We start from the raw sequence: 12560 nt of genomic DNA, 5'->3' as shown, positions 1-12560 counted from the left end.
TGCAGCCAGAAAATTAAAGCTGTGTTCTATGTATTTGTAGAATAATGCATTAATCTGCTTTGTGAAAGCATTTATCCCTGTAAAGAGGGATAGAACTTGTGCTCAAATAGCTCTACCGAGTGTCTGCAAGCTGCCCCAAGTTCTGGGAAGGAGATAGTATTAGGCTTCAATGTTCATATATGAGAACACAATATAATATTACTCAGAAGCTGCTGTGATCGTTAGAATCAAAAGCACTCTAGAAACCGGGAGAGAGGGAGGTAAACCAACACTAATGAGTAATCCCGGTATCTCCAAAACAAGGTTGTAACTCAAATAAAAACACATATTCTAGTTCACAGATAGTTCTGTCAAACTCCCTGTTGACTTATCTTCTTTTGCCCTCCCCAGTTGTATTTGTCATTGGCAGTGGAATGTACAAGAAGGTCCAGCCCCAGGGTAATGTCATGGCTAAAGTCGCCAGGTGTATTGGGGTAAGTATTTCAGTAGTCTTCTCTCTCAATCACATTTAGTCACCCCAGAGCCTTCTACCTCCTTTAAATTAAAATTCAATGAACGTTTGACTTTCCTTTAGACATTTTATTCTTGTTCTTTCCTTTTTTGATAAATTGAAGTTTCTTATAAAACTCACCAAATGGAAAAGGACACAAACAGAACTCAAAAAGGGAGGGATGGAAATGGCTATTGAACTTATAAAATAAGATCAGTGGTGATAGAAAAGCAAATCAAAGGGACTCTTTACCTCTTAAAATGATAGACAACATCTGATGTTTGTCAGGGAGCAGTGAAACAAAAATGGAGAGGTCTGGTTTCATAGTGTATATCCAGAGTCTGAAGTGTGGAAAGTGTCAGTAATCCTACGTGCAGGAACTAAGGCCAAGAAAATAACTTTTAAAAATGAACGCAGCGTCACATGAAAAGATTATCAATGTATGTAATACTTAGAAAAAAATTTATGACAAAAATTGAAGTCCAGCAAGTTGCTGAAAATAGAACAGTGTTTAACTTATAGTGCATCTATGTCATACTATGCAGACATCAGGAGTCTTGTTTCCAAGACTATTTCACCAAACAGGAACATGCGGAATATGGTTTCTTCCATGTGCATCTACACGGTATGTGTCCACACAGGCACATTTTAAGGCAGGAAATCAATATTGAGTGTAGGAATTTTTAAATAATGGAGTCAAATAACTTTATTCTCAAATGTGCTACCCATTTTTTTTTTAAAGGAATATCTACATTGTATAATCAGGGAGTAATGTGTCACTCATTTTTTTTAAGTGTGGGTAATCTTTTGGATGTAAAGGCAGCCTTAAGATAATTTTAGTCACTTACTTTCCCCTTTTCCTGGTGTTATTGTGTTAAACTATACATGTATACTTTATCAAAGTCAAAAATTCTCCCGCCTCGCTGCCATTCCCTTTTCCTCCTACACTTTCCTCTAACATTGGAACTATTCCCACCACAAAGCTTTTTCCAGTCTAATAGGAATGATCCAATTCCAGTGATCTCTAAGTTCTTTCTTCCCAAGTAACTGATGACTTAGCCCCAACGCCAAAAGAACAATTTCAAGCTATTTAGTCATGAAAATGATATTGTTATTTCCCAGCATCCTAAGTCACCTTGTAGCTTTGAGTTATTGCTTTTAAGTCACAAAGTCACATGCATGTCCCCAGCTGGCATCACCATTGCCTTCTCCTGCTGTTACATCACTGTGAATGTACTTTGCTTTCCTAAAGGCATCTTACAAACAAGGAATCTTGGAAGCCTCTAATTTTGTAATGGGTGGTGGTAGGTAGGTATGTTTTTTGGATCAGTGTTACCATGTTTTAAAGTATGTTCAACTATAATCTTTATTTTCTTCTACTTCTGTTTCTATGTAGTGAGTTCTCCCTCTCCTTCGTGTGACCGTAATACATTATAATAGGCCTTCACCATCCAGTATGGTAGCCACTAGCCACGTGTGGCTATCGAACACTTGAAATGTGGCAAGTGCAACTGGGGAACAGAATTTTAAATTGGATTTCACTTAAATTAATTTAAATTATGTAATTTCTTATACACGTATTTCTATGTAGTGGGTTCTCTTAAATTTCAAAACCAGTACTCAATTCAGTTATTGGACAGCTTTTAAATATGTTTGAAACAACTTAGGTGTGTAAGTCTAGTTTTTCAAGCATAAATTTTAGACAGTGTAAATACAGATCAAACATTTCTGGTAAAAATTTAGCATCCAAAATGAAATGTGGCGTAAGCGTGAAGTATACCCTAGATTTTGAAGACTTGGTATGAAAAGAGAATGTAAATTTTTTCACTAATTTTTTAACATTGAGTACATGTTAAGACCATACTTGGGGTTTGTTGGGTTAAATAAAATATATTTAAAATGAATTTCACCTGTTTCCCTTTTACTTGTTAACATGGCTACCAGAAAACTCAAATGGCAAATGTGTCATGTGTTGTATTTCTACTGAACGCTCCTCTCTAGAGAATCCGGAGAGTAAAGTAGTAAGTAACAGCGTGATTTCGTTTACCCCAGCTCAAACGCTCTCAGTTAGTGAGAGGTTTGAAATAAATGCATGTCATGCCTTTAGCATCATCATTATACTAACATCTACAATTTTATATTTTGCTTCTCTTGTAAGTCTTCCATTAAAGGGAGTTTCATTGAAATGTGTTGCACTGATAAAGGAATCAGTTCTGTTTTGAAATCTGATTGTTCTTCCTTCCTTCAGTTTGCCATCAAAAATAGGGTTAAGCATCGGAGTAAGAAATTTCCCAAGAGGGAGCATTGGCTGGACTGGGCTAACGAGAAATACGATGTAAGTGATAATTACAGCCTCAACGGCCCCAGTGATCATAATGCGTATTATTAAATAGGCTACGTGGACAGAATTATCCGTCGTAACTTCATAAACTTTATTAGCATTTTAAATAAGACTCTGTGTGAGAGTGCTTATTTATATTGAAAAGACCTTGAGAAACAATGGATATAATTTATCTGGAAACAATATTACCTCTTAATAGTTATTCATGTGGAATAATCTGCCGTTCGTTATATGTCATTATGACCACATAACTTTAGTTTGAATATCGAAGGGTTAAGTGATGGTGGTGGGATTTACATTTAGTGAATTTACACTTAAATTTGAATAATTTACCTCCTAAAGATGTTTTCACTCTTATTTTCAGCACCTTAGGAATTTGGGGTTTTCTAAAGAAACCTGTGATAGGGTTCTTGGAACAATTACTCACCTCCCAGCTTGTCTCTAGATGCAAATATGTCTACGCTGAAAATAGCATTGGCTGAGAGCTCTGGTACAGGTCATGTCTGATTTGTCCCCGCACTCACTCCAACTGCAGGAGCAGCTCATCTCTCAAATTAAGATGGTTACAAGAGTGATGTTCCTGTATATTCCTCTCCCCATGTTCTGGGCCTTGTTTGATCAGCAGGTAATATGCAACTGTGTTTCTGTACATCTTCATTAACAAAACATTCTTTGGGCATTACCGCATGGCAAGCTGTACCTACTTAGTATTTAGCTCCTGAAAATGTTCTCTTCCAGTTCCTTTTTTACATTTCATTTATTTGGTAACTGTTCGATCACCTAGGGTTTCTTTCTTTCTTTCCCCCCTTTTTTTTTTTTAATTATCTAGAGGGTTCTATCCACATTTCTGTGACAAAACAATGAAGAAAAGTAGGCGGGGTCGAGTAGAGGAGCCTTGGGAAAGATAAGTATCCAGGACTCCTGCCAGCCAAATTGAGAATTCAGAGCTTTTCTCCTGATACAGCATGTAAAAGCTGTACTGTACTGTCTTTTATGGGATACACAGAATATTTAGACTGAGAGGGACTTGATATCTTCCACGCTGAAACGGGATTCTTGGGCTAGAAGCACCATCCAGAAATGTGAAATGCCTGCCAAAGTCATTCTAATCAGAGCAGGAGCTAGAACACATCATTGACTTGTCACCCTGCTCTTTCTCCCACAGCTGGAAGATGCGTGCCTAGGAATTTTTCTAAATAGGGTTAGAAAACCCAATGCATGACGCTCAGTAGCCAAAGTGATAAGCTATCCTTTCTTTGAGAAACCGGGGTTTAAGAAGAAATTTACACACGTGTATGGTTTTATTGTACAGGAGGGATTATTAAAAGGGTAAACCATCTCTTGGAAAAAACTGAGAATAGACATTAATCTCCTTATTTGTAAGTATGAAATTTAGACCAACATCTTAAGAACAAGTTTTGCATGTTGGGCGGGAACTGGTTATTAGAATCAGGCTTGCACTAGAAATGCACTGAGCACCTTTTATCTGTGTGACTTGGCGTAATCCCTTAACCCTTCTGAAAGGGTAATAACCCAGGGCAAGGCTGTGAGGATCAAAAGAGAGAATGTATAGTAAGTAATCAGTGACTGGCTTGTATTAAGAACTCAGCCGGTGGCATATTTCCTGACTTTCGATGATGTTCTCCTAGTAGAGATGATAGATTATGTTGAAAAATTCACATATCCAGTTCTCCATGGAATATATAACATATACTTGTACAGTCCTGCATCATCTTTTACTACAAAACAGGTTGAATATAAGTAGGCTGCCCAGGTTTAAATCCATCACTCTCTTGATGGAATTACATTTTAGGACAACCTAGGCTGTCAACGATAGGCTTTTTTTTTTTTTTCCCACATTTGCATTATATCACCATTTTACTTCTTAAAATTTACTTTAATGACAATGATACTCCCTTCTTGTTTTTTGTTTGTTTGTTTTTGTGTTTTAACATAACAGTAGGCTCTTAACAGTAATAATGTTCCTGAAACTGTGATCCCAGTGAACATAAAATAGCCTCAGGGTGTGAAGATGCTTTCACCTTGCAGGTGATGTCAACTTCCCAGCAAACCTCAGAAATGCATTTCTGTCTCTATGAAGGAGAGCTTATCTCAAAGTAGTACTTTGTAGGCTCTCTGTGAGTGGTTGGAGTACTATTTGTTGTTAACTGAACAGCAGAAATGCAAGTTGTTTCTTCTTACCTACAATCACAGTGGAACTGGGAGAGGAGCCTGATACTGAAAAACATCTTTAAACCCCATAGCAATTCAGACCTCATTCCTGATTTGGAAAAGACTCCACACTGGCCTATAAAACGCTTAAAACCCACATTCCCAGATGACGCAGTAAACTTAACTTGTTTTTAAGGGCTCCAGGTGGACGCTGCAGGCAACAACTATGAATGGGAAAATTGTAAGTCTGGGACCTGGAGCTATTTTACGGCCCCTGGTCCCTATTCCTTTGCTTTAGCCCCTTTGCCCCCTTTTTGCTTCTCTCTCATAACATTCCAACCCCCCAACTGATCCTCTGTGCGAACTTATCAATGAGATTTTCCCCCTCTTTTTAGGGAATTATTGAAATTCAGCCAGATCAGATGCAGGTGAGAGAAAATATTTAAGTCGCTTCCAGAGCTCAGAGCCACCGCTGAGGCAGTAACAGCTCCTCTCCACTTCCTCTGCAGACCGTGAACGCCATCCTGATCGTTATCCTGGTTCCCATCATGGATGCTGTGGTGTATCCTCTGATCGCAAAATGTGGCTTCAATTTCACGTAGGTGACCCTCGGGTTGGGGTTCGGACTCCATGTGTCCCAGGGCTTTGCAAATGGGCTGCACTCCCTCAGCTCCCAGAGCCTCAGCAGAAAGAATGTCTGGCTCCTCTCCCATGACGCCACCTACGTGAGGGAGTTTTCAAAGAAATATTTTCGAATCAGATGTCTATGTGCTGACGTTTCTGAAAATTTGCCCTTAAAATAAAAGTGCTATTAATGGCACCCTGAAAAAGCCTCTCATTAAGGCTCCCTTGTATGTGTAGATGATAGAAATAGTAACTGTGATCCAAAGTAGTTTCTAGAATTTAAATGTCCAGATGCAGATGAGAAGCTGTAACATTTATCCTCCTTAGTCCTGGTCATGAATAAGAGACAGAGAGACGCTTGGAATCCACGTGTTTTGGAGGGGAGTTGGTTTTGTCTGGGGGAGGCGGGCGGGAGAGGAGCGCTTCCCTTGTGGGTTTACCGTCAGCTTGCTCACCTGCGGCTGGCTGAGAGCCACCCTTCTGCTTGTCCTGCCAGCTCCTTGAAGAAGATGACGGTTGGGATGTTCCTGGCTTCCATGGCTTTTGTGGCAGCTGCAATTGTGCAGGTGGAAATCGAGGTGAGCTGCTTTCTGATTCTCCAGTGGCTTTCTTGGTGGGTCTGGTGGAGCGTCCTTCTCCAGGACTGAGAGGATGAGGGAGGCCAGGGATTTGCTGATAAACTAAGTCCTGGGGCTGTGGACGATGCGCTGCAGGGCAAAACAGTCCCTTTCAGTCAGCGCGCCCTGTGGGTTCTTGTCATTGCAAAGGTCGCAGCCAGGAATAGGGCCAAAAAGGTGCACTCAATTAGGAGAAAACTTAGATGGCAGTTACACAGGGGCTTCCATTTATAATACAGTTTTTATAAGGGGAGGGACGTTTGTGCTTTTTAAACTCCTAGGAGATCTGGTTAAAAGAGGTTCGTCACTCACAAAGTCCTTCAAGAATATGTAAATTGTAATGGGAAATTGTTCATGGGAAGATGCCTTTTGTATCCTAACATTCCTGATGATGGTTAGTTCCCAAGCTAATCCACACATCTGTTGGACTCAAAATGGGACTGAACTAGATTCCTAATGCTGTTCGTCTGAGAGCAGCTCTCAGAAACAGGGTGTTAGGTAGTATGTAAGATGAGAGGTAAAATCTCTCTCTCTCTCTCTCTCTCCCCCCTCCCCTCCCCTCCCCTCCTTTTCCCACACCTGCACCCCCATGTCTCTCTTTTTCTCTGTCTCTTTCTCTGTTTCTGTCTCTGTCCCTCTCCCTCCCTCCCTCCCTTCTCTCTCTTTAAATTTTTAAGCGTGGTAACATACGTATAACATAAAATTTGCCATCTTAACCATTTCTACGTGTACAGCTTGGTAGCACTAGGTACATCCGTATTGTTGTGACCTCAATCTCTAGAACACTTCTCATCTTGCAAAACTGAAACCTTGTACCCATTAAACAACTCCTCATTCTACGTCCCCCCAGGCCCCCAGCCATGACCATTCTATTTCGTCTCGTTGAATTTGACTGTTCTCTGTACCTCATATAAGGGGAGTCAAGTATTTGTCCTTTGGTGTCTGACTTATTTCACTGAGCACGGTGTCATCAAGTTTCATCCATGTTGTAGCACATGTCAGAATTTCCTTCCTTTTTCAGGCAGAATAATAGTCTTTCATACGGATATAGCACATTTTGTTGATCCATTTATCTGTAGATGGACATTTGGGTCATTCCACCTGTTGGCTGTGGTCAGTAATGCTGCCTTGAGCTTGGGTGTGCTCACTTTCTCTTGGACATCACTAGCTTTATGCTAGTGGGAAATGAATTGTGGGGCTAAAATAGACGTGGATTACTTCAGTGACACTGGGATTTGAGAGAAAAGGCAGAAACCCTGAGCAGGGTGAGAGGCAGGGGGCTCCCAAGCATTGGGAGGGGATATTCAGAGCACTATGTCCAGGGCTGAGGTCTGAGCTTCTAGAGTTACGAGGGAGAGCAGACCTCAGGCGCTACAACAAGATCAACCTTCATTTAGGCGACGGTTACTCTGACCCCTCAGGTATCAGGCTTCATACATCAGGCATCCTTTGACCAGGTCTGACCTGGAGGTGGCTAGGTAGGACCGAGAGCAGCCTCTTGCTGACTGCTTCCATGTTCTGTCCGAGCATCACTTTCTGTGGGCGCCATGAAGTGCAGGATTGGAGGCCTCCTGGGCTTCGTGGTGGGTACGTTGTGTGCCTCAGCCAGTCCACCTTCCTCGGCCAGGGGGAAAGTGACTCCGGTGCCACGGTTAAGGTCATCTTCGGTATGCACTGAAGACCTCACTGCCAATTCTCTTTTATTTTGCTCAGAAAACTCTTCCCGTCTTCCCCAAAGGAAATGAAGTCCAAATTAAAGTATTGAATATAGGAAATGATAGCATGAATATATATTTTCCTGGAAAGACAGAGATACTTAACCCGATGCATCAAGTAAGTAGAAGGAAATGCAACTTTCTTTTTCCTCTTCTGACCTGAGTTATCACAATAGGATTTGGAGAAGCCGATCTTCTTGGTTCTTGTGTAAATCCAAAGATGAGCCCAGAAGTGAAATGTCTTCATCTCTGATCTCATTTTGGCTTCACTCTGGACCAGTGTGCTCTTTAATGTGTCTGTGAATCACCTGGGGAGCTTGTTAAAATGCAGATTTGTGACGAGTGGGTCTGAAATGCTGCATTTTTACAAGCTGTCGGGTGACACTGCTGCTGCCGGTACGTGGAACCACACTTTAAATAGCAAGGTTCTGGGTCAGCGGTTCTCCACCGGAGCTATCAAAACAGCCCCCACAGGGAACACTTGGAAATCTCTGGAGACATTTCTAATGGTCACAACTGGGAGTGTGCTTTTGGCGTCTCCTATGTAGAAGCCAGAGATGCTGACATGCAGCCCCCTCAACAAAGAATTATCTGCCCCAAATGCCAACAGTGCTGAGACTGGAAAACCCTACTGTGGATGGATGGTCATTGGTCTCGATGAGAGCTTCTCAACCTTAAGTCTGGAGAGCTTTGACAATTCTGACGCCTGCAGCCCAACTCCAGAAATTTTGATTTAACTGGTCACATTCCCGGTCAGCCACCACTGAGAACCACTCCCTTAGATCTTGCCGAACTAATAATCGTGAAGGAGGAAAGAATGTTTGACTCCCGATGCTTGGGAAAGCCCAGTATTGATTTTCACCCAGGTTGTTGCTTTTCCTCAATGCTGTTCTTTGCCCAATGGTAGAAATAATTTCCATAGCATTTATCTTCCTAAAATGAAAGTAAAATGCTGGATGAAAATCATAATTCTTGTGGTAATGCTAAACAGCTTCAGGATAGAGTCCACAGGGGTGGGCTAGGGTGGGGGCTGAGACAAACCAATGCCAGCCCCCATCAAGGCATTTTTGGATGTGTATGAACATGACCTGGGAATGCCAATAATATGCATGACAGTGTTAGTGCAGAATAAGGCTCTGGTATTAACTGTGATTCCTTTCCCCCCATTATAGACAAGTGATTTTATGACTTTCAGTGCAGACAAACTGACAAGTATAAACATTTCTTCTACTGGATCACCACCCACTCCAGTAAAAGACTTTGAGCAGGGCCATCGCCATATCCTTCTAGTCTGGGCCCCAGACCATTACCAAGTGGTAAGTAGCTGGACACCTGCAGCTGACTCTTGACTGTGCTGTTGGAGACACGGCCTTTTAGTGGTGTGACTTTTTTTCCTCCCCATGTAGTATTATATTAGATAATCCTCAATTCTTCCTTTTTCAAGGACACAGTCATTTGACTTCCAGTAAAGGTTTGACTGGTGGATGGGAAGGGTTAATAGTAATTTTACAAATTTTAAAAAGACCTTCTGGGCATGGTATGGTGTATGTGCACACAGGTCACACAGAGTACCTGTGTGGATTCTCAGAGACTTTTTGAGATAAAGTTTCAAAGATATCTTTAATGGCATTCATTTAAAAAATTTGCACTGAGTAATTGGGAAATTAGAGCCGTCTCTAAAAAAAGAGAGTGAATACATCAGGTAAAAGCAATAGAAATGCATAAAAATGATTTCATAACAAAATATAGGCATCTGGATATTCCATTCAGCATATAAAGAAGCTATGAAGGTGTAGTTGACCTAATGAAGGAGTTGTGCATATTCTGTAAGGTGAATTTAAGTGAGCTTGTACAGAACTGCGATATGGAGTTAAGACTTCTTGGTAATGTGTTTAATTAGGGAACTGTTGAGTGGCTTGCCCTAAATTCTTGGAGAGCAGTGTTCTGTGGAACCACTAGAAAGCAAGCATGAAAAGTTGTAGAGGCTCATCTTAACTTCAGGTGAACCAGGGCTGAAGAATGGAGCCCAGCAAATGTAGTCATGGTGCCCTTAGCTCCTAAGATAAATGCCAACATCACTCTCCTTCTGAACTTATTCTGATGAGTTAGATTTGAAAATGTTTTCTTTCTCAGGTAAAGGATGGCCTTAACCAGAAGCCAGAAAATGGAAAAAATGGAATCAGGTATGTGTATTTCTTTAAAACTTAAGTTATATCAGCTTCTTACATAACTAATGTATACCCACAGTAAAATTCAACTATAACAAGGATATAAAATGAGAGTATGTGGTTTATCCCAAGAATGTAAGGCTGGTTCAATGTTTTTTTAAAAAATTAATTAATTAATTTATTAAATTTATTAAATTTATTTATTTTTGGCTGCACTGGGTCTTTGTTGCTGCACGTGGGCTTTCTCTAGTTGCGGCGAGCGGGGGCTACTCTTCGTTGCGGTGCGCGGGCTTCTCATTGCGGTGGCTTCTCTTGTTGCGGAGCACCAGCTCTAGGCACGCGGGCTTCAGTAGTTGTGGCACGTGGGCTCAGTAGTTGTGGCTCACGGGCTCTAGAGCGCAGGCTCAGTAGTTGTGGCTTACGGGCTTAGTTGCTCCGCGGCACGTGCGATCTTCCCGGACCAGGGTTCAAACCCGTGTCCCCTGCATTGGCAGGCGGATTCTTAACCATTGCGCCACCAAGGAAGCCCTGGTTCAATGTTTTTTAAATCATAAATAAAATCCATCATCTTAATAAACTAAAGAGGAAAAGCCACATCATCATATCAATTGATGCAGAAAAAGCATTTGATGAAATTCAGCATCCATTCATTTAACAACTCTCAGCAAACTAGGAACTGAAGGGAACTTCCTTACTCTGAAAATGTACATCTAAAAAAATCCAAGCTAACATTGTACTTAGAGGCAAAAGTCTAAATGCTCTCCCCCTAAGATCAGGAACCAGGTTAGATTGTCCACTCCACTCCTATTCACAATCCTTCTGGATGCTAGTGCCATGAGGCAAGAAAAATAAGTAAAAGCATCTAGATTGGAAAGGAAGAAATAAAACTATCCCAACTCACAGAAGACAGGATTGCATCAACAAGTCCCAAGGACTACAGAAAAAGCCCATAGAATCAGTAAGTGAGTCTAGAAAGGTTACAGGATACAAGGCCAACAACAAAACGAACATATTTCTATATACTAGCAATAAATGATTGGAAACTGAAATTTTTAAACTATACCTTTTACCATAGCTCAAAAAAAAGTGATGAAATACTAATTATAAATCTTATAAGACATATACAGGATTTGAGAGCTGAAACTACAAAAGGCTGATGAGAAATCAATGAAGACCTAAATAAATGGAGAGATATGTTGGTTTCATTGATTAGAAAACTTAATATAGAAAAGATGTCAATCCTCCCCAAATTGATCTATAGGTTTAGTGCATTTCCTATCTCAATCATAGCATTGGTTTTTTGGTTTATGATTTTTCCAGTTTTATTGAGGTATAATTGACAAAATCATATATATTTAAAGTATACAACGTGATGATTTGATACATGTATACACTGTAAAATATTTACCACAATCAAGTTAATTAACATATTCATCACCTCAAAGTTACCCTTTTTATATTATGAGAATTTTAAGATCCAATCTCTTAGCAAATTTCAAGTATACAATATAGTATTAATTAGTCACCATGCTGTACTTTATTTAGATCCTTAGAACTTATTCATCTTAAAACTGAAAGTCTCCCCTCACCATTCCCTCCTTCCTTGGCAACTACCACTCTATTCTCTGTTTCCATGGATTCAACTTTTTCTTTTTCGGTTCCCCATATAAGTGACACCATACAGTATTTGTCTTTCTCTATCTAGCAGATTTCACTTAGCATAATTGGTCAGTGTAATGATCCAGAAATAGACCCACCCAAGTACAGTCAACTGACTTTTGACAAAAGTACAAAGACAATTCAATGGGCTAATAAGTTTAGTCTTTTAAAAAAATGGTGTTGAAACATTTGGACACTCATATGTAAAAAGTGAATTTGTCCTAAACTTCACATTTTATACAAAATTATATAACAAATCTTATACATCATGTAGGAAAATTAACTCAAAATTGATTACAGACCTACATGTAAAATGTACTATTAAATTTTTATAGGGAAACAAAATCTTTGTGACTTGAGTTCTTAGCTATGACACCAAAAGCATAATCCATAAAAGAAAAAAAATAAATTTTCTCAAAACTAAAAACATCTGTTCTATAAATCTCACTGTTAAGAGAATGAAAAGGTAAGCTACAAGCAGGGAGAAAATATTTACAAATCACATACATATCTGACAAAGAATTTGTACCCAGAATATATAAAGTACTCTCAAAACTCAATAATAAAATAATCCAGTTAAAAAATAGAGCAGAAGATTTTAACAGACATTTCACCAAAGAAGATACACAAGTAAGCACATGAAAAAATGTTCAACATCATTGGTTATTGAGGAAATATAAATTAAAAGCACAGTGAGTTTTCATGACACACCTATTGGCTGGCTCTAATTTTTTAAACTGACAATATCAAGTGCTGGTGAGGATACAGAGCAAC

The 12560-nt window shown here is 39.9% G+C and overlaps 1 protein-coding gene across 3 annotated transcripts in view; it reads left to right on the top strand.

The window, feature by feature from the left end:
• Window positions 1-12560, top strand: part of SLC15A1 (solute carrier family 15 member 1) — a 71396-nt gene that overhangs the window by 46461 nt on the left and 12375 nt on the right. For all 3 annotated transcript variants that reach the window (XM_060129021.1, XM_060129020.1, XM_060129022.1), the window contains exons 9-18: window positions 391-473; window positions 2739-2825; window positions 3367-3456; window positions 5200-5244; window positions 5399-5431; window positions 5513-5601; window positions 6124-6205; window positions 7958-8077; window positions 9132-9275; window positions 10093-10142. In XM_060129021.1, the coding sequence (XP_059985004.1) occupies window positions 391-473; window positions 2739-2825; window positions 3367-3456; window positions 5200-5244; window positions 5399-5431; window positions 5513-5601; window positions 6124-6205; window positions 7958-8077; window positions 9132-9275; window positions 10093-10142 (823 nt within the window). The remainder of the gene's footprint in view (window positions 1-390; window positions 474-2738; window positions 2826-3366; window positions 3457-5199; window positions 5245-5398; window positions 5432-5512; window positions 5602-6123; window positions 6206-7957; window positions 8078-9131; window positions 9276-10092; window positions 10143-12560) is intronic.

This window comes from Lagenorhynchus albirostris, chromosome 18, assembly GCF_949774975.1.
Source record: "Lagenorhynchus albirostris chromosome 18, mLagAlb1.1, whole genome shotgun sequence".
NCBI lineage: Eukaryota > Metazoa > Chordata > Mammalia > Artiodactyla > Delphinidae > Lagenorhynchus > Lagenorhynchus albirostris.
The sequence above is the reverse complement of the archived record's forward strand: the minus strand, read 5'-3'. Positions and strand labels throughout refer to the sequence as shown.